The sequence below is a fragment of the Maniola hyperantus genome, chromosome 2 (assembly GCF_902806685.2).
Source record: "Maniola hyperantus chromosome 2, iAphHyp1.2, whole genome shotgun sequence".
Taxonomy (NCBI): Eukaryota; Metazoa; Arthropoda; class Insecta; order Lepidoptera; family Nymphalidae; genus Maniola; species Maniola hyperantus.
This window is the reverse complement of record NC_048537.1, coordinates 15,109,304-15,135,267: the sequence shown is the minus strand read 5'-3', so window position 1 is coordinate 15,135,267 and position 25,964 is coordinate 15,109,304. Positions and strand designations below refer to the sequence as shown.

At 36.5% G+C, this 25,964-nt stretch overlaps 1 protein-coding gene across 2 annotated transcripts in view; it reads left to right on the top strand.

The window, feature by feature from the left end:
* The window catches only part of LOC117993267 (protein scarlet-like), a 37,949-nt gene extending 14,945 nt beyond the window's left edge, over nt 1-23,004 (top strand). Inside the window, exons 4-12 of one of the 2 annotated variants that reach the window (XM_034981025.2) lie at nt 891-1,074; nt 7,024-7,176; nt 8,682-8,920; nt 14,644-14,854; nt 15,597-15,625; nt 15,711-15,816; nt 16,039-16,269; nt 19,049-19,184; nt 21,493-23,004. In XM_034981025.2, the coding sequence (XP_034836916.1) occupies nt 891-1,074; nt 7,024-7,176; nt 8,682-8,920; nt 14,644-14,854; nt 15,597-15,625; nt 15,711-15,816; nt 16,039-16,269; nt 19,049-19,184; nt 21,493-21,881 (1,678 nt within the window). In that variant the 3' untranslated portion in view covers nt 21,882-23,004. Of the gene's footprint in view, nt 1-890; nt 1,075-1,871; nt 1,998-7,023; nt 7,177-8,681; nt 8,921-14,643; nt 14,855-15,596; nt 15,626-15,710; nt 15,817-16,038; nt 16,270-19,048; nt 19,185-21,492 lie in introns of those variants that run through there. The other variant, XM_069507170.1, reaches the window with a different exon arrangement.
* Nucleotides 23,005-25,964: the final 2,960 nt, after the last annotated feature.

Below are 25,964 nucleotides of genomic sequence, written 5' to 3'. Positions count from 1 at the left end.
TTAAAGTTATCTCAAGGGTAACTTTGAGAATTTGGAAGTAGGTAAAGTACGCGACAGGTCGAGATGTTAATCGGGTAGGGAACGCCCCGCACACCCACATAGCCCCCGCGCTAACTCGGTGCGGACGAGCGTGGGTGACTGCGGGTGTGTGGAACCTCCTCCCTCCTCATACCCCGATTGCCATCTCAACCTGTCGCGGACTTATACTACCTAATCGGAGGTTGGGAGTTCAATCCCGGGCACGCATGGTATCTAAATATCACTTGCTCTAAAGGTGAAGCAAAATATCGTGAGGAAACCTGCATGCCTGAGAGTTCTCCATAGTGTTCTCGAAGGTGTGTGGTGTAAAGTCTGCCAATCCGCATTTGGCCAGCGTGGTGGACCATGACCAAACCCTTCTAATACTAAGAGGAGACCCGTGCTCTGTAGTGAGCCGGCTATGGGTTGGTCATTATGAATGCAAAGAACTGTGTGAAGCACGTCTTAGGTAGTCCATACAGTTTACAGAACGCGGCAGAAAGTAATGTACATCGGCCTTTAGAATGACATTTCGGCTTTGTAGAGCGTTGTCTCTGTCACTCATACCTATATGACGTTTTGTCTATCTCAACGACAGAGACAATGCTCTACAAATCTGCTATCTCCTTCTAAATGTCGATGTGCATTACTTTCTGTCGTGTACTGTACGTATCATTAGTGTTTGAGTATGTTCTATCTAAGCCCCCTATCCCACTGGCGTTATGCGAGCGTTGACGTCGCGTTGACGTGACGTTGTAGCTGCGCAGACATTGCTGACATTGAAGAAACGCTAACGCTCGCATAACGCCAGTGGGATAGGGGCCTAAGCCTTAAAACTTACCAAATATTTACTTACATTTTTTCTTGTCCAGTGGCGCCGGCAAAACAACATTGTTGGCAGCGATCAGCAGAAGAGACAAGAGCGCAATGTCAGGTTACCTCATGCTGAACGGACGATTAGCGGGGGCTGATCTTATCGCCCGAATCTCAGGCTTCGTACCCCAAGAGGACCTCGCTATTGGAGACTTGTCTGTTGCTGAACATATGGAGCTCATGGTAAGCTGTCTTTAAGGATATAAGCTCTATCTTACATTTTAGAACTGGCAATTCGAGTAAGCAATGCTAGGTTACCTCATGCTAAACGGACAATTAGCGGGAGATGATCTTATCGCCCGAAACTCAGGCTTCGTACCTCAAGAGGACCTCGCCATTGGAGACCTGTCTGTTGCTGAACATATGGAGCTCATGCTAAGCTGTCTTTAAGGATACAAGCTCTATCTTACTGTTTAGAACTGGTAAGTAATTCGTGTAAGCAATGCTAGGTTACCTCATGCTGAACGGACGATTAGCGGGAGATGATCTTATCGCCCGAATCTCAGGCTTCGTACCTCAAGAGGACCTCGCTATTGGAGACCTGTCTGTTGCTGAACATATGGAGCTCATGCAGTGGCGTGCACATGGTTTGAAGCCAGGGTAGGCATGAGTTAGGTGAGAACCTGTTTATTGGCAGGTCATAATGAAAAATATGCATTGAGCTATTATAACTGGGGTAAGCAGTGCATTTATGCCTCTATGACCAGCACGCCACTGAGCTCATGGTCTTTAAGGATATAAGCTCTATCTTAAATTTTAGAACTGGCAATTCGAGTAAGCAATGCTAGGTTACCTCATGCTAAACGGACAATTAGCGGGAGATGATCTTATCGCCCGAAACTCAGGCTTCGTACCTCAAGAGGACCTCGCCATTGGAGACCTGTCTGTTGCTGAACATATGGAGCTCATGCTAAGCTGTCTTTAAGGATATAAGCTCTATCTTACTGTTTAGAACTGGTAAGTAATTCGTGTAAGCAATGCTAGGTTACCTCATGCTGAACGGACGATTAGCGGGAGATGATCATATCGCCCGAATCTCAGGCTTCGTACCTCAAGAGGACCTCGCTATTGGAGACCTGTCCGTTGCTGAACATATGGAGCTCATGGTCTTTAAGGATATAAGCTCTATCTTACTGTTTAGAACTGGTAAGTAATTCGTGTAAGCAATGCTAGGTTACCTCATGCTGAATGGATGATTAGCGGATTGATCTTATCGCCCGAATCTCAGGCTTCGTACCCCAAGGGGACCTCGCCATTGGAGACCTGTCTGTTGTTGAACATAATATGGAGCATGAGCTCAATAAGGATATCTTTAAGATATCCTTATTGAGCTCTATCTTATATTTTAGAAGTGGTAATTCGAGTAAGCAATACTAAGGTACCACATACAGACAAGCAGACGAAGGTTAAAATAAATAACATCCCTCTTTTGCGTCCCACTTTTTCCCTCCCTCATCCCTCTTTTTAACCCGCGTTAAAAATATAAGATGGCATCTATCCATTGCTGATTACATAGAGACTATTTCGAGTGTTTGGTTGTATTGTAATGGTAATGTACAAACATTGGTTATCCGTTCAAATATTGATCACGTGTAGAATACTATTTGTCTATAAATATTGGTCTATTGGCGATCGAACTGAAGAGTGATCAAACGCACTAGTAAAAGAGAACATAACAATATATTTATTCTTGTAATTATAATAATATGAAGAAAGTATATTTATTTTAAGTAAATATTAATATTTCTTCTTCCAAAATTTAGAGTGTTCTCAATTCTAGCTGTTCTTGTATCTCAGACTACGAAAAGTTGGAGTTATATGGATATGATCCCTATCCGTGTCTATCACCAATAATCAGTGCTTATGATGTCATCTACTTAGTATAAGCACAGAATATATAATATGGTATAAGTATAGTAAGTTAGGAGTTTTGTTATTGGGTTGAATGGACACTTTGCCTAGTAGGTACTTATTTACAAAGCTATCTATAGAGCTTTGCTCAGATATAACTTAGAGTTAAAACGAGATAAGTAGTTATATGTTTGACAGTTTTAACTCTAAGTAAAGCCGCTGAATTCAGGCGGCTCAAGACCGTGGCGTGTGGAAGTTCCTATACAAGATCGATGTTGACGGCGACGACGAAAGTCAAAACAGGTAATAATTAGCAAAATTAAAAACACGACAAGCCTGCCACATTGTTTTTTTTTTAAATAAACAGTGTCACTCGGGAGGGTTTTAGCAATTGATAGAAACTAATTGACATTATAACAAACTTAATTAATTAGTGCGATCAATAAATAAAAATAATTTCGATTCAAAATGAATGCCCTATATAATTATCTGATAAAATCTATTATAAAATAATGTAACACGTATGTATTGTTAATGTACCTAACTTTGCAATGCCCTAACGGGGCTTCATGTAACCATGAAAACAAATGAATAAATAAATCATAAATCATAAATCAATACCCCATACATCCAAATCCTTTTTCTTAAAGCATTTAGAAAAAGCATTTGTAAATTACGGGGAAATAAAGAAATTCACATAGGTACCTACCTATATGAACCCTGAAAACTTTAGGTACTCCTTTTTTGGAAAGCCGTGTAAAGGTACAGTTTACGCCCATTACCTAAGGTACCAGAATAGGCCCCCAGAACTTTTGAATGCCAATAATCATTGCTACTCAAGCAGTTTAGGATTTACTACTTTAGAATCAGACTGATAAATAACTGGTTGTGTTGATAATCAGTGGAAAATGCTTTTATTCAAAGGTCCGAGAAAGAATGTTAATGAGCAAGTGAGTAAAAAAACTCACAGTCATCCATCATGTTACCCCGACATCATAAAATACCTTCATATAAGTACCTACTTATTAATTATGCTGTCAGAAATGTGGGCTACGTCATCCCATCTTAAGTTAATGTGTCCGTCAGGCCCACGTCAGGCCCATCGCCGTCAAATCAATTAATTTTTAAGATTCCGTACCTACCTTAAAAGAGAAAAGGAACCCTTATGTGACCACTTCGTTGTCTGTCTGTCGTGTCTGTTAATTTGGGGGCCTCAAAACCTATAGGGTGCTTCCCGTGCGACCTACAATCATGAAAGGCAGGTATCGTAGCAATGTCTTATAGCACAAGTAAAGGAAAAAAGAATGGTGACCCAGCACCGGAAAGTGCAGTGTTGCCAGACCCCAACTAGGTGAAGATGACATCAATCGAGGGAAGCCTATTGCGGGTGTAAGTTTTTACAAGAGGAGTCATAAGGCATAAGTCACAATGCACGACAGTTAGGGAACTTCTTACAAAACGTCGAGGCTTCGACGTCACCGGCACGCAAAAAATTGGGCGGCTACCTGTTGTATGCGTATTACCTAAGTACAAAGTCAAAGTCAAATGATTTATTTAAAATAGGTAATAAATAACTCTCTTTGATGGTCTGATGTTGGATTTCTAAGATATAGTGGTGATAATTATTACGCAAACTTAAAACTAAAGCTACGAGGGTTCCAAACGCGCCCAGGTCTGAGAAGAGCCCACAACAAACTCAGGCGGGTATTCTTTTTATTATGACCACTTTACAAAATTATTGAAACTTATTAGAACTATCACAAGCCGTACATAAAACATTATATTGCATGCAGTGGCGTGCATAGGGTTTAAAGCCAGGGTAAGCAGTTGTTAGGTAAGCAAGTCAAAGGATAATGAGCATTGAACAATTTCAACCGAGTTAACTATTTCTTGGGTAAGCAGCGCTTTTATGCCTCTATGAGTTGCACGCCACTGATTGCATGCAGGTAGTATAAAAATAAATCAGTCACTATCGAGCAGCTGGTCGTTTCACTACGTGGTGGCAGCGGTGGGATACGAACCCACGCGTGGGTTGTGGGCGTGGCCATGCCTCCGTAGAGACTGGTGCCCAATTTTTTCTATGATTTCACGTCACCATAGCCTAATAGACATATTATCGTCGATTCAGGATTAAACCGAGAGTTCCCTCATTCTAGTTCAACCTGCAGTTGTCCAGCAGTTGACGTCTACGACGAAAGCATGACAAGACTAAAAGATAGATTAGGATCCTCCATAGAATCAGGAAACGGCTACGATAAAAAGATTCTATTCTTGCTTCTCGCGTTATTATCCAATTTAGTAGAAATTTACGATGAAAAAATTCTAATGTCTAAAATATGCCGTAGTCCTTGATATGATAGCTGAATAGTGTCGCTATTGAGCTACCTTACTACGTCATAATGAGTCTAGAAATAGATTTAAGTGTCTCCAGAAATGGCTATTGAGGCCGGTTTGGAAATCATTGTTTTGTTTTATCTATTTAAAAATTCAAAAGTCAACGGGCAGATAAGAATACCTACGTGCCATTCATAAATGAATGAGAATTTGCTCTTACATTATTATTACTTACTATATTATTATTTTATTTTCCAACTTCTAACGTCACCCGGACGTGGACTCACGCCACGGCCTCGAGGGCGTACGGACTAACAAGTAGTCCAACAAGTCCACCCATCCCAACGTCATCCTAAGCCGTGGTCCGAGCTTTACAGGAGGCGCCCCTAGCTAGGAGGACGTTGCCCCCCGACCTCTCAAATTATTTCTTCGAGCCCTAGGGCTCACCACCAGGCGGAGCCTCGCGCTCGCCACCCTCCCTCCTCGGTGACTTTGTAGCGGTCAGTAGGGCCTACGCAGCATAGTCAATCCGAAACAACACACAAAAAATCGCCGTCGACTAGTTGCCAGGAGACAAGTCGACCATGCGTATAGGCTCTACTACGCTTCATAAAGTAGGTAGGTAGTCATAGAGTACCTACCTATCTAATTATGAGGTCTAGGTTGGAGCGCGCTTGCCTAGAAGACGCTACCTCTTCACTTTTGCCTCGAAGGTTATATATATACCTACATATTACGAGGCAGGAAACAAGAATATCGGAAGGGCGTTCCACATCTTACCGGTTCACATCAGAAACGTTGAGCAAAACGTTTCTTACTAGTAGATTGGATGTCGACCACACATTATTAAGCTCGTCCGTGTTATTAAGGGTGCCAATCACGGAGTAGAGATCTCGTCCGTGCTGGTCCTGTTATGTGGTAAAATGGTGATCCAGGATCCTACATACAATACATGATCTATGCAAATATGCGTTGGATTCTTGACTCTCACTAGATTTGTCGGTCAAATGCATACTTATAGAAATAATAAAAGTTACCTAAAGCCCATTTAGACATGAAGTTATGACAGGTATAACTAAAAAGCTATTGAAGCTCTTCTTTATACTCTTTATAATCAAAGTTGTCTGAATATCTACTTTATTACATACTAAATTGTATATCATGCTGCTTTAGTACAGATTTAGAAACTACAAATTTCCATACCACTGCAATCAACACTCTTGTCTCTGTATTTTGTATAAGTAGGTAGGTATCCTACTCTTGTATAAACAGAACATAGATATAATCAGTTTTATAGTTTTTTATACTTTATTGAGTAATTTAAAAAGCGTTCCCACGAGAATTATACATTTATTCGTATGAAAACAAAATGATTTAGAGATAAAATATCAATGTTATTTTTGACATGGTGATCAAAATAATATTATGATGATTTTGATGATTTACAATAGCACTAACGACGCTTTCTGTAAATCAAATACCTATCCGGTATGTTGAAATTTGAGAACCGAAAATTAATTCACAATCGATATCAATTAGAATAATCGATATTTAAATTTTATATTATCGCCCGTTCATCTAGCAGTCTAGGCGTAAAAAATGTACCTATCTTTGTGCCTATCTTAAAAGTATTGACACGTTTGCTAATGATTTCCTGTTATTGATATAGGAATACTAGAAATAGAAAAATGATTATTGTAATTTATACTTACATAGTTAAAAGCTTTTTTAACACAAATTTATGTTTTTTTATTCAGTCATAGTTTAAAAAGATGAACCTACAACAAGATCGAAATCCCAAATGGTCCGCGTGAAATACCTAATGTTTAAAGCACTTGGGAATAGTGTCACACCTTTTCAGAATGTGAACCCCTCTATCCAAACTTTACCTCTATGTAATATTTATAGTTTAGACTGTATACTAATAGATAACTTATTTTCCAACAGGCACGTTTGATGATGGACAAAAGGGCAACGGCGATAGCTCGCTCGAAGCGAGTCCAGCAACTATTGGGCGATCTAGGAGTTGTAAGCTGCACGCAGACCAAATTGAAAGCGCTTTCAGGAGGAGAGAGGAAACGAGTTGCTCTTGCTGTACAGGTAGGTATCAATTCCATCCGTCTGTCTGTCTGTGTGAATGTTTGTCTGTATTACCTTATCACGGCTCAACCGTTGAATAGATTTTGACATAGCCTCCAATAGTGGAGAGGCACAAAAGAAGAAGATGGCTGCTATATAATATATTTTAAAAATCCTTTTCGAAATGTTTGATTTTCCGGGATAACAAGTAGCTTATGCCTTTTGACGACCTCCCTGGTTGAGTGGTAAGCATGGTGTCTTATTAGTGGGAGGTCCCGGGTTCGATTCCCGAGAGGGGTTTGGAATTTTATAATTTCTAAATTTCTGCTTTGGTCTGGTGGAAGGCTTCGGCCATGGCTAGTTAGCAAAGCCGTGCTGCCAAGTGATTTAGCGTTCCGGTACGATGCCGTGTAGAAACCAAAGGGGTGTGGGTTTAATAAAAACTTGCATGTCCCTTCCCGGTTTTCCCGCTTCCATCTTAGACTGTATCATAAATTCATCACTTACCACCAGGTGACATTGCAGTCAAGGGCTAACTTGTATCTGAATAAATAAATAAAAATTTACGAACTCTTTAATTTTCCTCCATAAAAAGTAGCCTATGTCAAAATCGGTTAAGCGGATTGGCCGTGAAAAAGTGACAGACCGACAGACACAATTTCGCAATTATAATATTAAGAACAGAGATTGTAAAATATATAAAAGAAATCTTGTTCTTTTTCAAGTAAGTAGGTCAGCTAATTGACTCTAGAAAATTATGTATGAAACTAAGTATACCGTCCAAGTACAACTACAAAGTATATGCACGTTTAAGTCGCGTGAAACTATTTTAAGTCAAAAGGATTTAACTACTGTATACGTTGTTCAGTGGAACTGTCTGTCGCCATGTATTTAATTTGTATAATTTGCAGTGGACCTATTATTTTAATGACAGGTCTCGGAAATGCACCGTGTTTTGAAAGCACGAGTGTAGGCGGTTGTTTTTCACTTATTTTGCTAAGTAGTTGAAGGTGGAAAAAAATCGGCCAAGTGCGAGTCAGGCTCGCACAATGAGGGTTCCGTACTACAGTCGTATTTTTTCGACATTTTGCAGGATAATTCAAAAACTATGATACATAAAAATAAATAAAAATCTGTTTTAGAATGTACAGGTGACCTTTCATATGATACGCCACTTGATATAGTTATCTTACTTCGAAAATTGAAAATACTAATTATTAGTTCAGGACCACAATTTAATTTTTTTTGTGTGATCTAACCCTAAATTCACGGTTTTCAGATTTTTCCCCCAATGCCAGCTATAAGACCCATCTTTCTGCCAAATTTCATGATTCTAAGTCAACGGGAAGTAGGTACCCTGTAGGTTTCTTGACAGACAGACGGACAGACAGACAGACAACAAAGTGATCCTATAAGGGTTCCGTTTTTCTTTTTGAGGTACGGAACCCTAAAAATATTGGAGGTTTCCGCCTCTTTATTTTCTAGTCACTCACTTCTGATAATCTATTTACTGTCTTTGCAAACAGCTCCTCAACGATCCACCAATCCTATTCTGCGACGAGCCCACGACGGGACTTGACAGTTCAGCAGCAAGTGCTGTGGTCTCTCGTCTTAGAAGACTGGCGATAGGTGGCAAACTGGTCATCTGTTCAGTCCACCAACCGGCGTCTGGCGTCTTCGAACTATTCCACCAAGTCGTTCTATTGGCTAATGGACGGATAGCATTCCATGGAAGTATCGAACAAGCTGACCATTTTTTTGCATCGTAAGTACTCACTGCTGCTTACTTCTACAAAGTTTTAGCTTAGCAGGATTTATCTTGAAGATTGGCAGTAGGTGGCAAACTGGTCATCTGTTCCGGTGACAAGCTATAGCCATCTGTTTCGTCTACCATCCGGCGCGGCGTCTGGCATCTACTCCACCAAGTCATGCTATTGGTGGAAGGATAGCATTCCACAGAACTATCGAATATTCTGACCATTTTTTTGCTTCGTAAGTAATTACTGATACAAAGTTTTAGTTTAGTAGGATTTATCTTAGGATAATGGCAAGAGGAGGCAAACTGGTCATCTGTTCAGTGCATGGAAGGATAGCATTCCACAGAACTATCGAACAGGCTGACCATTTTTTTGCATCGTAAGTAATTACTGCTACAAAGTTTTAGCTTAGTAGGATTTATCTTAGGATACTGGCAATAGGTGGCAAACTGGTCATCTGTTCAGTCACCTACCGGCGTCTGGCGTCTTAGAATTATTCCACCAAGCCGTGTTATTGTCTAATGGAAGAATAGCATTTTGCCATCGTAAGTACTTACTGCAAAAATAAATAAATACAGCCTTTATTTACTGACTGTTTACACTTTGTTAATTTAAAATTATTATAAGTTGCATCAATCGGAAAGTGTTGTGACTCCCCAGTTTGTCTTTCGACATAGGCCTCCCCAATTCCCTTCCAAAGTGTTCTTCTATTAAGTAAATGTATAGAGAAGATACAGTACGCGGCCGAAAGTGATGTACATACATCGACCTTTAGAAGGGGATAGCAGATTTGTAGAGCGTTGTCCCTGTCGTTGAGACCGACGAAACCTCATATAGGTATGAGAGACAGATACAACGCTCTACAAAGCCGAAATGTCATTTTAAAGACCGATGTACATTACTTTCGGCTGCGTACTGTACAAGATATTTACTATTCAGGTATTTTTTTTCTTTAATATAATTTTTTCGTATCATTAATATAGACTCATAAATCTTATCTATACTTTTATTTCTATTTTAAGCTTTATAAAAAATCCTTGTGGTCCCTAATTAGCAGACACATTTCAAACTCTGATTCTAATCTAAGATTTAAGATAGATAACAAAATGTCATTCATTTGAAATTAGCTTATATTGAATAGGTTCTAAAAGTAACAAGGTAAGGTAGGGTTACATGGAATTTGTCAAAGATATATCAATGATGATGATCAAGCTGTGATAGCCTAGTGGTTAGGACGTCCGCCTTCTAATTGGAGGTCGGGAGTTCGATCCCGGGCACACACCTCTAACTTTTCGGAGTTATGTGCGTTTTAATTAATGAAATATCACTTGCTTTAACGGTGAAGGAAAACATCGTGAGGAAACCTGCATGCCTGAGAGTTCTCCATAATGGTCTCAAAGGTGTGTGAAGTCTACCAATCCGCACATGGCCAGCATGGTAGACTGTGGCCAAAAACCCTTCTCACTGTGAGAGGAGACCCGTGCTCTGTAGTGAGCCGGCGATGGGTTGATCATATCAATGATCAATGATCTTGATGTTATGTGGTCTGTAAGTAATTAAAATGTAACAAAAAAAGCGTTAATTGGCGGTTCTTATCTAATCACTAATCAAATAACATTTGATATGTCCAGTGAAAAGTCAATCACTATGCTATAATTAGTGAATTGCTATTACAATCAATGTGAACGTAGATTATTAAATTGTCAAAAGTGGTAGGTCATTTTTTGTCTAAATAATTAATTTAATTGATCAACGTTTTTTGCATTATGCATAGCTTAAATCTAAATATATATAAAAGGAAAAGATGACTGACTGACTGACTGATCTATCAACGCACAGATCAATCTACTGGACGACTGAAATTTGGAATGCAGATAGCTATTATGAAACACATTTTTGAAAATTCGACTCCTCGGACGAAGTCACGGGCATAAGTAAATCAAAAACTAATATTTTTAATTTAAAATATTATTATGACTCAATTCCCTGGCCCACAACTAACTTTTCGGAATATGTAAATAATATCACTTTCTTTAACGGTAAAGGGAAACATCGTGAGGAAACCCGGATGACTGAGAGTTCTTCATACTGTTTTTATGGTTTTTACCACTCTTACAGATGTGTCAAGTCTGCCAATTCACATTTGGTCAGCGTGGTCAACTATCGCCTAAACCCTTCTTTTAAATCACACTTTAGTACCTCTACGAAATTGATTAGTCTGATTGCACTAGACATAAACGATTTTGACGAAATTTCATACTGTGATTGCATACCAGAGATGGACATGGGACCATTTTTAGCTCAGAAAGTTAAAAAGTGCCCACAGGATTATTAAAAAGCCTAAATCCACGCCCTCGAAGTCGTAGACATTGGCCAATAAACAGTAACAAGTTACCGTTTGTAACGCCATCTTTTTAAGCTGATAATATGAATATTTTTATCCATAGTATTATTTTCATTATCCACTACACAACTGAATCGTATGTACATTGTACACCCTACCCTTTCTCACTAGTCATTAAATTCTCCTCAACCGTTGCCTGGTAGAGATCGCTTTAAAGCGATAAGGCCGCCAATTATACTTTTATCTTTGTTGTTTATTGTTTTACTTTTATATCTATTTTTTTTTATAACGGTGTACAGTAAAGCATAGTTCATTCATCTACTCGTCCAAGCGTGTGAGCTTGAATTGGGCGCGACAATTGAACGGTTATTTGAAGTTTGATCTGTGGAGTTACGGTGTCTTCATTGATGTTTCCGCCGGATGGTTGCTTCATTGATGTAAATGTTAAATTCTTATTGTCCAAACAAATGGACTTTATACAATAAACAAAAAGCTTAGAAGACACGTTTCTAACAATTATTGCCTTTTGAAAAAAGGGGCCACAAAGCTACGTTACGCTGAGTTGTTCGAAACAAATGCAAAACTTTACCTAAGTGGAAAATAAACTAATTTTAATTGTGATTAAATTAGTTTAATCTAAACTTAGTAAGTTTTTGAATTTGTTTTGAACAACTCAGCGCTAAACACGAAATTTCAAACAATTTTACTAGCGTAAATGGCAACAAGTTCATTATTGGGTATTTTGGCACGGCAATGTCTTAGCCCGACTCAAAGTGACAGTTACGACCTTTTCAATCGAATACACTTGCGGTAGAAATACATAGAATACATGCTTACAAAATAAATAACATGGACCGTCCACCATAATAGAGATTTCGTTACGCTATAATCATGATCAACCCATCACCGGCTCACTACAGAGCACGGGTCTCCTCTCAGAGTGAGAAGGGTTTTGGCCATAGTCTACCACGCGAGCCATGTGCGGATTCACACACCTTTGAGAACATTATGGAGAACTCTCAGGCATGCAGGTTTCCTCACGATGTTTTCCTTCACCGTTAAAGCAAGTGATATTTAATTAATTAAAACGCACATAGCTCCGAAAAGTTAGAGGTGCGTGCCCGGGATCGAACCCCTGACCTCCGATTAGAAGTCGGACGTCCTAACCACTAGGCTCTCACAGCATTTTTTACGCTATAATGGAGCGTCCAAAATATTTATAAGCTTTGTCGTCCACTAACTAAGTATATAAAGATTTCTGTTCATTGAGTAAATAATTCTCTAACCACAAAATGATATAATGTTTATTCTACATGAATGGGTCGTTTGTTATAACTTTTGTAATTTGTGATATCGTGTACGTAGGTATATCGGTATATTTGTGTTTCTTAGAAATGATGAAATACGGCAAAAGACAGGTCCCTCGTGGTTAATTTATAACTCAATATAAATGTACCTAACTAAGGACCAGTAGCATGATAGACGGTTAAAATTGTAATAAACTATGACCGTCAATAAATGCAAATACACCGAATTGAGAACCTCCTCCTTTTTAAGGTTCCGTTCCTCAAAAGGAACGGTTCCTTATGGGACCACTTTGCTGTCTGTCTGTCTATCCGTCTGTCCGTCTGTCCATCTGCCTGTCTGTCGTGTCTGTCAAGAAAACCTATAGGGCACTTCCCGTTGACCTAGAATCATGAAATTTGGCAAATATGTAGGTCTTATAGCACAAGTACAGGAATAAATCCTAAAATCGTGATTTTGTGATTATATCACAAAAAATAATTAAAATTACGTGTTCATGAACAAATTGTAATTGGTATTGGAACAAATAGTGGTTGGTAACTTTCAAAGTAAGATACCAAGTGGTATATCATATGAAAGGGCTTTACCTGTACATTCTAAACAGATTTTTATTTAAGCACAATGGTTTTTGATTTATCGTGCAGAATGTCGAAAAAAATACAACTGTAGTGCGGAACCCTCGGTGCGCGAGTCTGACTTGCACTTAACCAGTTTTTTTTAAATGATGTAAAAATGGGTAGGTAAGGGTTTGATAACTTTGGACCATTTTACCATTTATCTTGGACGTATGAATAGGTACTGACCTGTGCAGCTACCTACTTTGCTTTTTATTAACGTTACTTTAGCCGCCGGTCATGCAGTTGGACCTTAGTAGAAATTCATAATATTACATAGTACATAATTCGCATAGACTTCCAAAGGTTAAACCGTTCGCATGTATGGCTTTAGTAGGACAAACTAAATCAAGAAGGTAGGTGTCTGGCTTCTAATTTTTACGCATGAAGACAGTTTGTAGACTTAGTTTAGGCTTTTGTTAGTACTGACTATAAGCCATATTTATTTTAAGTAGGTAAGGGCTAAGCCGTAATATTGTTTATAAGACACTACATGTGTCTTAGTGCAAAAGTCATACTTAATAGTGTATCAAAAATCAAAATATCCTAATCATCAGCTCAATCCATTACTGGCTCTTTGTTGAGCACGGTTGTCCACACTCCTCTTATAATGTAAAGGGTTAAAACCATGGTCCATCACGCTGGCCAAGTGTGGCAGACAAACTGTTGAGAATATAACGGATAACTTTCAGGCATGCAGGTTTCCGCTAGGGTTTATAAAATGATTACTTTTTATCTCAGGAAATCAAAGAGTATGCTAAATTCACGCGGACAAAGTATCTGGCTTAATCGAGTCAATAATCAAATAATACTTAGATTTGATTTACTACAAATTAAACCCGAAATGTTTCGAAGTATGCATATAAGAAACCAATTTAGAAAAATATATGATCGGATTAAGATAATAATTTAGCACTTAATTCTCATATTGTGATGTTTTTGTTCGTTTTAGTAGTAAGTGGTTGGCAATAATGAAGAAAATGTCTAATTTATGTATCAATTTCATATGAATGTCTTTCTATATTTAACTATTTATTATTATTATTCCTACCAAAAATATTTTGAAATATTTTCTCGTACAATTATCTTGTTAATTTTGAATCAGATTCTCATACAATTTATTCCACGAGAAAATTCTCAAAACTTGTTAATCGGTACCACAGTTCACGACAGTGTAGGGGAATTCCGGGAATTCTAACAAAACTCGAGGCTTCGGCGTCACTGGCAAGTGTCAAATGTTAGCTAGTACATTTGTCGCAGGTAGCCCTAGGCCTAAGGCAGCTCTATGTTTCTATGATTTCACATCACCACAGTCTAATATTTGACATATCGTCGATTCAGGATCAAACTTAGAGTTACATTACTCTAGTTAACTCTGTCGGTACAGTAAACTTTACTTTTGAATTTTTGAATGTTAATTTTGAAACTTTTTGTTTTATCTTGTTAATTTTGAAACATTTCTCCGTAGACTCAACTTCAAATGTCCAGTGGGCTTCAACGCAGCGGAGTACTACGTAACTCTTCTCGGCGTAGACGTAGAGAAGGAGATGGAGAGTAGAGATAGAATCAGGCGTATATGCAACGAGTACCAGAGATCACACTACGCGGCGGCCATTGAGAGTAGAGTGGGAGATGTCAAAGATGAAATGGAGTATTTTAATGGAGATATAGATGAAAAGGTAAGGCAATTTTTGAAGTTCACGAAATTAAGTATACAGGATGTAACCAGAACGCTGGATAAAATAAAGACAGGTAATAGTATTGATGATTACTGATATGATACCACAAAAAACGCGAAAAAATATATTAAAATATCCTATAATTTTGTAAAAGATTAGGTACGATATACCTATGGCAAAAAACATCTGACTGACGCTAGAGGTCAACGAACTCACTCACTCGGAGTCAATGCCGCGTCGTAAGCAGGGCATTGACCCGAGTTTTGAACGCTATACATTGCGGGTTTGAAAAATACCAAATCATTTAAACTACCAAATGAGGCAAATGGTTATTGGCATTGGATTGTAGGTAGTATAACAATAACGCTAAGTTTTTGCCAGCATTCTGGTTACATCCTGTATAAGTAATTTACTTGACAGTAATTAACAAAGACTGTGTGAGAGTAGTCGTTCGGCTTATTTCAAAGATCAGCAGCATTCTCTCTATAGGTACATTTTTTCAAGTAGATTAAATCTAGAGATCATTTATTTTTAAATATTAATTTATTTAAATCAACATTTTATAAAATAAGATAAATCAGATCTTCATATATTTAGACGGGAATAACCAATACATTAATTTAAGAACCCACCTAAAATCTATATAGGTAATCGTCTTGGCGGGGGCACTAACGTGCCCCCTGATATTATGTACATTGTTATAAATGTTAATACAATATTTAAAAAACTTTTTTTCTTTTAGAATGTATACTTCGAGCGCTATTTAACACTGTAAGTACCTATTCTTATTAAACAAAGTGATAATCATGTAGCTTTAACTATCTTCTTCATAAAATAATATTATGATTCTTTACAGAGTCAAAGTGAACTACTTCGTACAATTTTACTGGCTAATGTGGAGAAATATACTATCAGTAAAACATAATAAATCTATATGGATAGCTGAATTTGTGCTTCTTATGGTAAGGAAACTTTCATTTCTACACTATTTCGGATATCCATAGAAAGTGTGGCGATTTCCACTTACAGAAACTAGATGTCGCTACAGCACATTCAATCTCTCCCTATTACCTAAATCCTAAATCACGCTAAAGAAGTTTTCTGGCGGATCACTATACATTACATACAAGTTCCAAGATGCAACGGTTAGATCAGTATAAAATATTTATTATTCTTTCCATCAGTTCGTTGGACTCGTGATCTCAATCCCCTACCACGGTCACTTCAAGGAGCTAGACCAACGGGACATCCAGAACGCTGAAGGACTTCTGTATTTGATGATCACGGAAACCATTTTCCTGTTCATCTACGCAGTTTTCATCACCTTCCCTAGTGAAGTGCCCGTGCTATTGCGAGAAACTGCCAGTGGATTATACTCACCCTTGCCTTACTATCTATCGAAAATTATATTTTGGGTAAGTAAACAATCCAATATTATGTTAATTACTTATTATTAGGGTTCCGTACCTCAAAAGGAAAAACGGAACCCTTTTAGGATCACATTGTTGTCTGTCTGTCGGTCTGTCAAGAAAACTACAGGGTAAAAAACTATCAGTGGATTATACTCATTACTCACCTTTGCTTTACTTTCTGCCGAAAATTATATTTTGAGTGAGTATATTATTTTGAAGTACTATCTAGTCAATATATTATGTTAACAATTTTTTCTGATGCTTTGTTAGACTAGTCATCTAAAACCAAAGTCCAGAACGTGAGAGGATTTGGTTAATAAAAACTCCGCGCTCGCTACGCTTGGGTTAGAAATGGTCTTCATTTTATGTAACTTAAAAACCAACCTAGGCCACATTCAGAACCAAATAACTTACCTACCCACTTACTTTTAGTTAAAGTACTACTATTAGTTATACTATTAATATTCACCGTTTTAATTCATTAATTATCAACCTTATAATCGAACCACGGTTTAAAAAAAAGACTCAATAGTAAAAAGCAAAATAATTATAGAATAATCTAAATTACGTTCTAATAGAGCAATGACTTGAGTATATATTGACTAGACAACTTAATTTGTTCGGTAGGTACAAAAGATATCTTTTAGTATTTTGACACTATAATTAGATACAACTTTTTGTACACACATACAATTTCCTGTTCAATTTTAATATATTTTTAAGTACAAATATATTTCGTAATATTCCTGCAAGTTTTAGCGGAAATCTTGTGTGGTAAAAAAGAGTTATGTATATTGTATATCGAAAAAAAAACGGAGAATTTGCCATTTTTTTCAACAATAACTCTATTTTATTATCATATCTAGTTTTCCTTTGAAGACTAGAATTCGTCGACTAATATGTCAATATTATAATATTCAACCGTTGAATGAGAGTGGATATACTAAAAATAGATCTTTAGTGAAATAATTATTCAAATAAGATAGGTAATATTATTTTCATCTCGTTTTTAGTGTATCTACAAAGCTAAATTTAGAAGCATTAAGTGGAACCTAATACAGATCCGCAATAATTTATTTATATTATACTAGCGACCCGCCCCGGCTTCGCATGGGTGCAATTTGAGTTTATATCCTACTTTTTTCTTATAATATTTGTTAATTTTCGATGGAAGCTTGATTTCTTCCGATATTTTGTTCAAATAATTGTCGTATTTCATCTTAATTTCACACATCTAATTAACACAAACCGATACTAAACTATACCTATAAACCTTTCTCTTGAATCACTTGCGTATAGTTTAAAAGATCTACGCGTTCATACATACATACCATTAATCTATGATACATACATACAGACAGCGGGAAGCGACTTTATTTTATACTATGTAGAGAAGATGACATTTGTACACTGTCGTAAAGATTAGCGATAGAAATCTCTTATTTAAGATATTTCTATCGTATTTGATGGTTTTCTAATAAAAGCAATGCACTTAACCTCTAATTTAAAAATCAATAATTATTCTTTTATGGTTTCCGGATGCAAAATGTGGCTATTATTTTAACAATACATAATATGGTGATCAAAAGGTCGTAAGTAAAGGTTATGGCCAAAGGTTACTAGAGCCTTACTCATATTATAAATGCGAAAGTGTGTTTGTTTGTTGATTTATTATAAATATTATGCAGAAATTCGATATCATGTTTCGTTTTCGAGAGCTAAAAGCCATAAAAATATTTTAAAAAGATACCTACTTATCTGCGTAGCGTTTTACTCGTAGACTTTCTAGTTTTTAATTCGTAGACCTTGGGCTGGTGTAGAATTCTAGATACCTAAGTTGCGTAGCCTTTTAAAAGCGAAACTACTGGAGACTTTGCATTATTTAAACTAATTTCGTAGTATCTGCGTAGCTCCTTAAAAGAAGAATTTATTTTATTTTATAATCTATTTCTATTTCATAATAGTGTAAATACAAAATTTAAATCACCCCACAATCACAATAGATAAAATGTATGGATCTACCATCGATATAAATGACAAGATATGCCCAAGCGAACAAAATTTTTCACGGTTTTGGAACCAAATAAATCAGCGCCACCTCTTAGATACTAATGACCGACCCGTTTGCAATCCAGACGTCATTCACTGAGGTTGCATTGGTGCTAAATAAACATTTTATTTATTTTATTTTATTTTATTTGGAAAACCAACAGCATAAATTAACATATTTTAATCTTAAAAATTAAATAACTAGAAGCTAATAATAGGTTCTCACGGGTAGACATAAAATTAAAATTAAAAAGAACACAATGAAAAGCAAACTATAACTAAATATAATTACGTTATGCTAGCAAGCAAATTTATTAAACTTTGGCGTACACTATTCACATTGCCATAAAATAAATCTATGCTGGATTCGTTATAAATTCTCCTCTTAGAATGAGAAAGGTTTAGGTCTTCTTCGCTGGCTTAGTGCGGATTGGCGCCCTAATAACCCTTATAATATCTCACCAGAAAAATACGGTATTTGACAACTAGTCAAATCAGTAACTTTTTATCAAACGTCAAAACGCGCGCTTAGTATGCAAGATTCTATGAAATACCGGTACGTGACGTCACAATTATTTGACGTACTTTTTTAGTTTAATCGATAATTTAAAATGGTTATTACACTTAAAACTATCAAAGGACGTGGATTTTGCGTATTTTGGAAGACCCTCTATTTGATAATCACTGAGAAATAATTTATTTTTGATGTAGTCAAATACCCAATTCCTTACAGATCCCACGCGCGGTCATAGAACCTGTCCTCTTCGTGACCCTTGTATTCAACGTGGCTGGTCTTCAAGGAGGCTTCATGAACTGGCTCGGAATGTGCTTCGTCTGCATACTCTGCGCCAACTACGCTAATGCATATGGTAATTTTTGTAATTACTATTATCGACTCGATTCGGCTTTTGTTTCAGCTTCTACGGGCTATTTTGTCCTGCAAATTGCTAATGCGCATGGCCGCCATTTTAGTGACGTCAGCACTAGACTGAAGTTTCGAGCTAATGGCATATTTTTATTTCGGCTCACGTCAAAATGACGTCATTTCGAGTTTATGAGACATGGTTCTAGCGCAATAACAATTTGCGGGACGACTTACAGCAATAAGACTCCTCAGATTTAGATCCCGTCGTGACCACGACTCATTGCAACTGGGTCGAAATATCGATAATTCATAATCAACGTATTGATCGTGGTATATGCAGATACCCGTTATTTATATATTTTTTTTTTTTTTTTATTTTTTTTATTTTATTCGTATAAACTTTTACAAGTGCTTACGAATAGTCGGATGCATCTACCACTGGTTCGGAATGCCTTTCCTGTAATTATAATATCCTCAGATTTTTATAGATAAATTATGTCTGTTGAATACAATTTTTTTTTTATCTAGTCTTTCTTCGTCCGCGTGGATTTAGGTTTTAAAAATACCGTGAGAGCTGTTTGAATTGTAAAAAAAAATCCGCGATAAAAATAATCCTACGTCCGTTTCCAGGATGTCAGCTTTCTCTTTGCTAAACGACAAAACCGGTTGAGTGTATGGCCTGTGAAGAGATAACAGACTTACAAACACACATACCTTCGCATCACTACCGATATGCGAAAGTGTGTTTGTTTGATTGTTGGTTTGTTGATTTGTCCTTCAATCACGTCGCAACGGGAGCAACGGATTGACCTGATTTTTTGCATGGGTATAACTAAAGACCTGGAGAATGACATAGGCTATTTTTAATCCCGAAAAAAATCAAAGATTTCCCCACCAGATTTTTAAAAACCTAAATCCACGCGGGAAGTCGCGGGCATTTACATTACCGGCGGGTACATTAGTGTGAACAAAAGTAATGTAGCCAAAAAACATCTTCTTGGGTAGGTAGATAATAGTTTCACGTTTGGAATGCTCAAGTTGAGACCTTAGTTGTTTTTACCCATACGAGGTTCATAATAATAATAATAGTATTTGCAGTCCGGTATTCTAAACTAGTTAAATCGCGCTTAGTATCGCGAGCTTCTATGAAATACTGGCACGTCACAATGATTGGACGTGCTGTTTTAGTTTACTCGATAATTTAAAATGGTTATCACATTTAAAACTAACAAAGGACGTGGATTTTACATATTTTGGAAGACCCTCTATTCAATAATCACTGAGAAATAATTTATTTTTGGCATAACTATCCGGGTTCATGAAGAATGATAAAAAAACATACTTAGCAATTTTTCAAATATAAATTCCATTGTTATAATGTTTTTGCATTATTTATTTTATTTTTATCACAGTTTTGTTTTGTAATTTATCTAAGATATAAACATGTCTGTTTAATCCACGGTCTCACTAGAAACAAATCATAATAATTCCAGAGTTGTCCAAATATAATCATCAACAAAATTACAGTAATAAAATTGTATAATATTCTTCCAAAACGTGAAACGATTTATTACCAGAATTATTTAAATACTTAATGAAAATTTACATAAAATGACAATAGAGTAGTTAATTTTTTTAGGTGCGATATTTTTTCTAGTCAATGGAAATCTAGTCACGTAGCCCGTAGCGAGTACAAGCCATGTTCAATTTTGTGTAAATTATTTTATTTTCACAAACGGTATAAACATTATGACTTAAGGTGGAAGACACGGTCTGCCCGCGAAATTCAAATTTAATTTGGTTTTTCGCAATTTGTAAATATAAAAATATTTTATTTTAGTACCTACCTTTCGCATAATTACCTATTTAGCTTGGTCGATAAAATATTAGGGGTTCTAATATTTTAAAATACCTCGTTTATAAGTCTAAAAGTTTCGACTGTTTTTGTCCCTTTAGTAATTCAAGGAGATATAAATAATTCAACGCGTTTTTTTCTACAGTTAAATTACTTACATTCAGAGCTAGTTTAGCAAATAGTTTTCAATTCCAAATAATAAGCATAACAAATTGGTCTGTAATTCTGTTTTAATCCGATTAGATAATACGCTACCTTACTTACTTATTTATAATTTTTTGTTTATTTGTGTTCAACTCAAAATTACACTGGGTTTTATTTAATAAAGTTAATTTTTATTAGTTAAAACTAACTGCAAAATATTTTGCTACTCAAACCAAATTAATTTTACCATTGACGTGGATTTCTCTGCTTCACTATTCGGTACGTGTAACTTAGACGCGTATTTTCTTTCTAGGTTCCTTCCTGTCAGCAGTCTTCGACAAAATGGAGACAGCAGCACTAGTCTCCGTTCCATTCGATCTAATAGGGACTATGTTCTCTGGAATATATCTAAACTTGGGTAGCGCTTCGCGGTACATCTCGTGGCTCAAGTACGTGTCAGCGTTCTACTACGGTGTTGAAACCATATCTATCATCCAATGGAACTCAATTGAGACTATTAACTGTGTTAGTATAAAGGGAATGCCGTGTATAAAAACCGGAGCAGACGTGCTAAGACGGTATGGGTTTTTGGAGGAGCATTTCTGGAGGAATTGCGTATGTTTGATGGTTATGTACTTTGTTGCGCATCTGGTAGCGTTTATCATGGTCGTGAAAAGGAGTCGAGGCACGCCGGTGTATTAGGTTTTTCAAATTGTAATGTAGGTATTTATTGTGTTCAGACGGTGCGTCCAAACTACAAACTAAGTTTGTAGTTATAAATTTATTCATTCGTATGGACACGTTTTAAGCGTAAAAACGTGGACGTGTTTTGCGATAAAAGCTTTGTAACATGATCTGGACCAGACGCACTTTAAATTATAATAATTCTAATGAAATATGTTTAAAGCTAGGCATCCACTGTGTTCGCACTACTATCTAGTGTTAGTTCTACGTTCCATCCGCTACATAAAAAACCACACTCAAGAAAATCAGCCTGATTTGCAAAATTGGATTGATTTGGTTGGACAGTCGGGCGCAGGCTCAGGTGTTTGTGTATTAGTTCTTCATAGTGTCTAGTTAAAAGCTTTGGGGAAAAACATAAAAAAGAAATATTCAAGCTCATTTTCGTGAAGCGATTTAATATGGGGGAGTACACATCGATTATGTGTTCACGGCCACGCGTTCTAAAATTTATTACTATAAGTTATTAATAATAACTTATTATTATAAGTTCTTGCTTAGTTCACGCTGTGCCGAGCGGTGTCGGTTTTAAAGCGTACACAGAAAGGCCGTGACGATATTGTAGAGACGTTTCTATTCGAACACTTCAAAAGCATAGTGGATACCCAGCTTAAGAAATTTGTAGCTTCTATCTGACTCTACCAAAATATGTTTGCGTAGTTTAATCTATTTGTATAATATGTCTTTTGTTTGAAAATTATGTTCAAATGTATATACAGTCCCTTATTGTTTCTTAGTTACCTACTTTTAATATATAAGCGTTAAAAATATTTTTAAGTTTAAATTATGTTTGATTTTTCTGGTTATAAATCAAGTTATAATTTGACATAGGTATGTTTGACGTAGTCGAATACATCCCTAAAGGCGTGTTCACGCCACTCGAGCAGTGCTCGAATATTTGGACTGTTAAAAATATTAGACAATTTTTATAAAATGTAAGAAAATATACGTTCAAGCGAAATAAAGTTTTTTTGATTCATATACAAGTTAGTCCATGACTGCGATCTCACCTGGTGTTAAGTGGTGATACAGTCTAAGATGGAAGTGAGCAAACATGGATGGTGTTACGTATTAAGTGATTTTCAGCGCATATTAAGTTAATTGTTAAGTAACTTAATTACAATTATTTCTGTATTTTTGTACGAATAAAAATGAATTCATTAAAGCGTTGAGACTTTTATTTATGCTATTTATTTTTATAAATAGTATACTTACCTATTGCAGCGCCACAAAGTCAAAATGACGTCATTTCGATATTAATGATGAGACATGGTTCCAGCGCAATAGCAATTTGCGGGACTTATATAGTCGAACCTGTTAAGGTGGCACATCTAAACTTACTTTCCCACAATCAAGCATAGAGGAACCACCGTACTTTCAACTTTTACCATAAGTACACCTCCAAACATCACTTTTCCATCTGTCAATTTATTTAAGACATCTTTGTAAAATCGAATAAGAACCATTGAAGTAGCCTCCACCAAAGAAGCACCATATTCCTTCTAATAGCTGTTGAGTTTCTTGCCAGCTCTTTTCAGTAGAATTTGCTTTCCGAATCGTGGTATAATTGCAGACGTAGCATAAGAGATACTAGTTTTCCTACATAAAAATCAAATAAATGAAAGGAAGTAAACAAAAAAAATTAAATTTATAGATAGCTTTAAAAAAGATTGATAAGTAGATAGCTCTTTAGGAAAATTAAAGAGTTGTTAAATCTAGTTTAGCTAGGTACATGATTTAAGAGTTAGATATTTGAAATAGACATAAAAACACTATAAATAGATATGAGTATTTTATTATTTGCTGATCCGCTTTCCAAATAGATAACAATAATCATTAATCTGAGAATTAGCATAGCGATAATAATAAGCGTCAAATTTTTAAAGTTTTATTTTATTTTTGTTGTCATTTGAAAAATTCGAATACTTATTTTAAATTTATTGTCGATGACAAGAGGTCTTAAATATAAATATTTTGCAATCGTTAATAAACTTTATGTCCAATTAATAAGTGTTTTTGATATTATAAAACTTTTTTCTACATTTCGTAATGAGAAACACGCATGTGTATATGTGTGCAAACCCAGGCCACTTGAGCGATGTGAATTCTTTTGTGAGCCCTCGTCTATACCTAATATATATATATATATATATATATATATATATATATATATAACAAGTCAATCTCAAAGTCAATGCTAATAATGGTGAGCGTTCTAACGTAATGGCTCTATGCTACCGCCAGCTACGTCTCGACTCAGATGACACGCCGGATTTCGACTCTCGAGTTAAGGGTCCATTTATTATCAGATGTTTATAGTGAGCTAGACGCTAGAGTCTAGACGCATATTACTGAATACCTACCCGACGTGTATCTACGCGAAGTAGCATCATAAACAGCTAAATACCAGACGTATAATACGAATAATTATGCCGCTGGCCCGAACGACATCTAAGCACCCCGACTTCAACCATCTTATTTGTCTAGAGATAGCTCTAGTAAAGTGTGCTTATGTAAAGCGAGAAGGTCTTCAATGAAGCGAGCCTTAAGGCGAGTCACCGAGGCTAAGCGGAAAAAACTGGTTTGCTAGATCAAATGTTTTAGGTATACATATATTTTTAGCAAGGCCATTATTTAATAGTAAATCTATTAAATAATGGCCTTGCTAAAAATATACAATATACCTAAAGACATTGTCTAAAGAATGTGCTACTTTGATACACAATAGGAATTACTTCACTCGATCAAATAAAATCTTGAAATAAGCCGAAATAAAAGTCTAAAACGAATTATTTAATACTTAAATTTCGGACTTGGCAAATAATTTTTAGATGGAAATATTTGTCTTTAAGTACTACAGAGAACCTGCTAAATTTTGGTTTTCAACAGGACTTCTATAATTTATTAAATTCAAATTTAACGTTTGAAACACAGAATTTGAACGTTGCCAAGCGGTTTCCTTCAAAGCCGCGCTGCCTGCCTCGGTGACTCGCCTTAACAAAGCCGAGTGGAGCGAAGAGGGGAGGTGGCGTATCCGTAGCGAAATGAAGGTTGAGTAGATGAAGCTGAATGAAGGGACGGGGAGTATTCTAGCGTAGCCCATTTAAAAACCTTGTCACTATTGCAGGCCAAATCAGACAAAGACCAAATTCAGTCCGAGTTCTCCAATTAAATTATAAATTCCTAAATCCCAATCGAACCCAGGACCTTCCATGTGGCTGTGTAGCCAAATATGGACCTTGGATGAAGCCACAACCACAATTCACGAGTCAACTTCTAACAAAACCTTGAGGCTTTGACGTCACTGGCAAGCGTCAAATGTTGGATTATTAATGACGCAGGTAGCTCTAAAGTAGCCCTATTTTTCTTTGATTTTACGTCACCATAACCTAATATTGGACATACCTAATATTGTCGATTCAGGATCAAACCGAGAGTTCCCTCACTCTAGTTCACTCTACCACAGTGCACACCGTTGAACCATAGAGCCCTAGAATTTCAAGAAATAATACTTACTACTTATTTACTTTTTTAGTTTATTTAGTTTGTTTTTATTAAACTTTTCTCTTGGCAGGTGGCTGACCTTTTGATGCGATTTCACTTTTGTCTAGATGGGATTTTTCTTAAAAAGATAACTATACCAAGTGGTGTATCATATGAAAAAGCTTTACTTACCTGTATATTTTAAACCAGATTTTTATTTATTTTTATGCATAATAGTTTGTGATTTATCGTGCAAAATATCGAAAAAAAAATACCCGAGTACGGAACCCTCGGTGCGAGTCGTCTCGGACTTGATCGGTTTTTAAGTAATTAAATATCACTTGCTTTAACGGTGAAGGAAAATGTCATGAGGAAACCTGCATGTCCGAGAGTTCTCCATAATGTTCTCAAAGATGTGTGAAACCTGCCAATCCACACTTGGCCAATGTGGTAGACTATGGCCAAAACCCTTCTCATTCTGAGAGGATACCCGTGCTCTGTAGTGAACCGGGCATGGGTTGATCATGATGATGATGATGATGATGATGATGATGACATAGT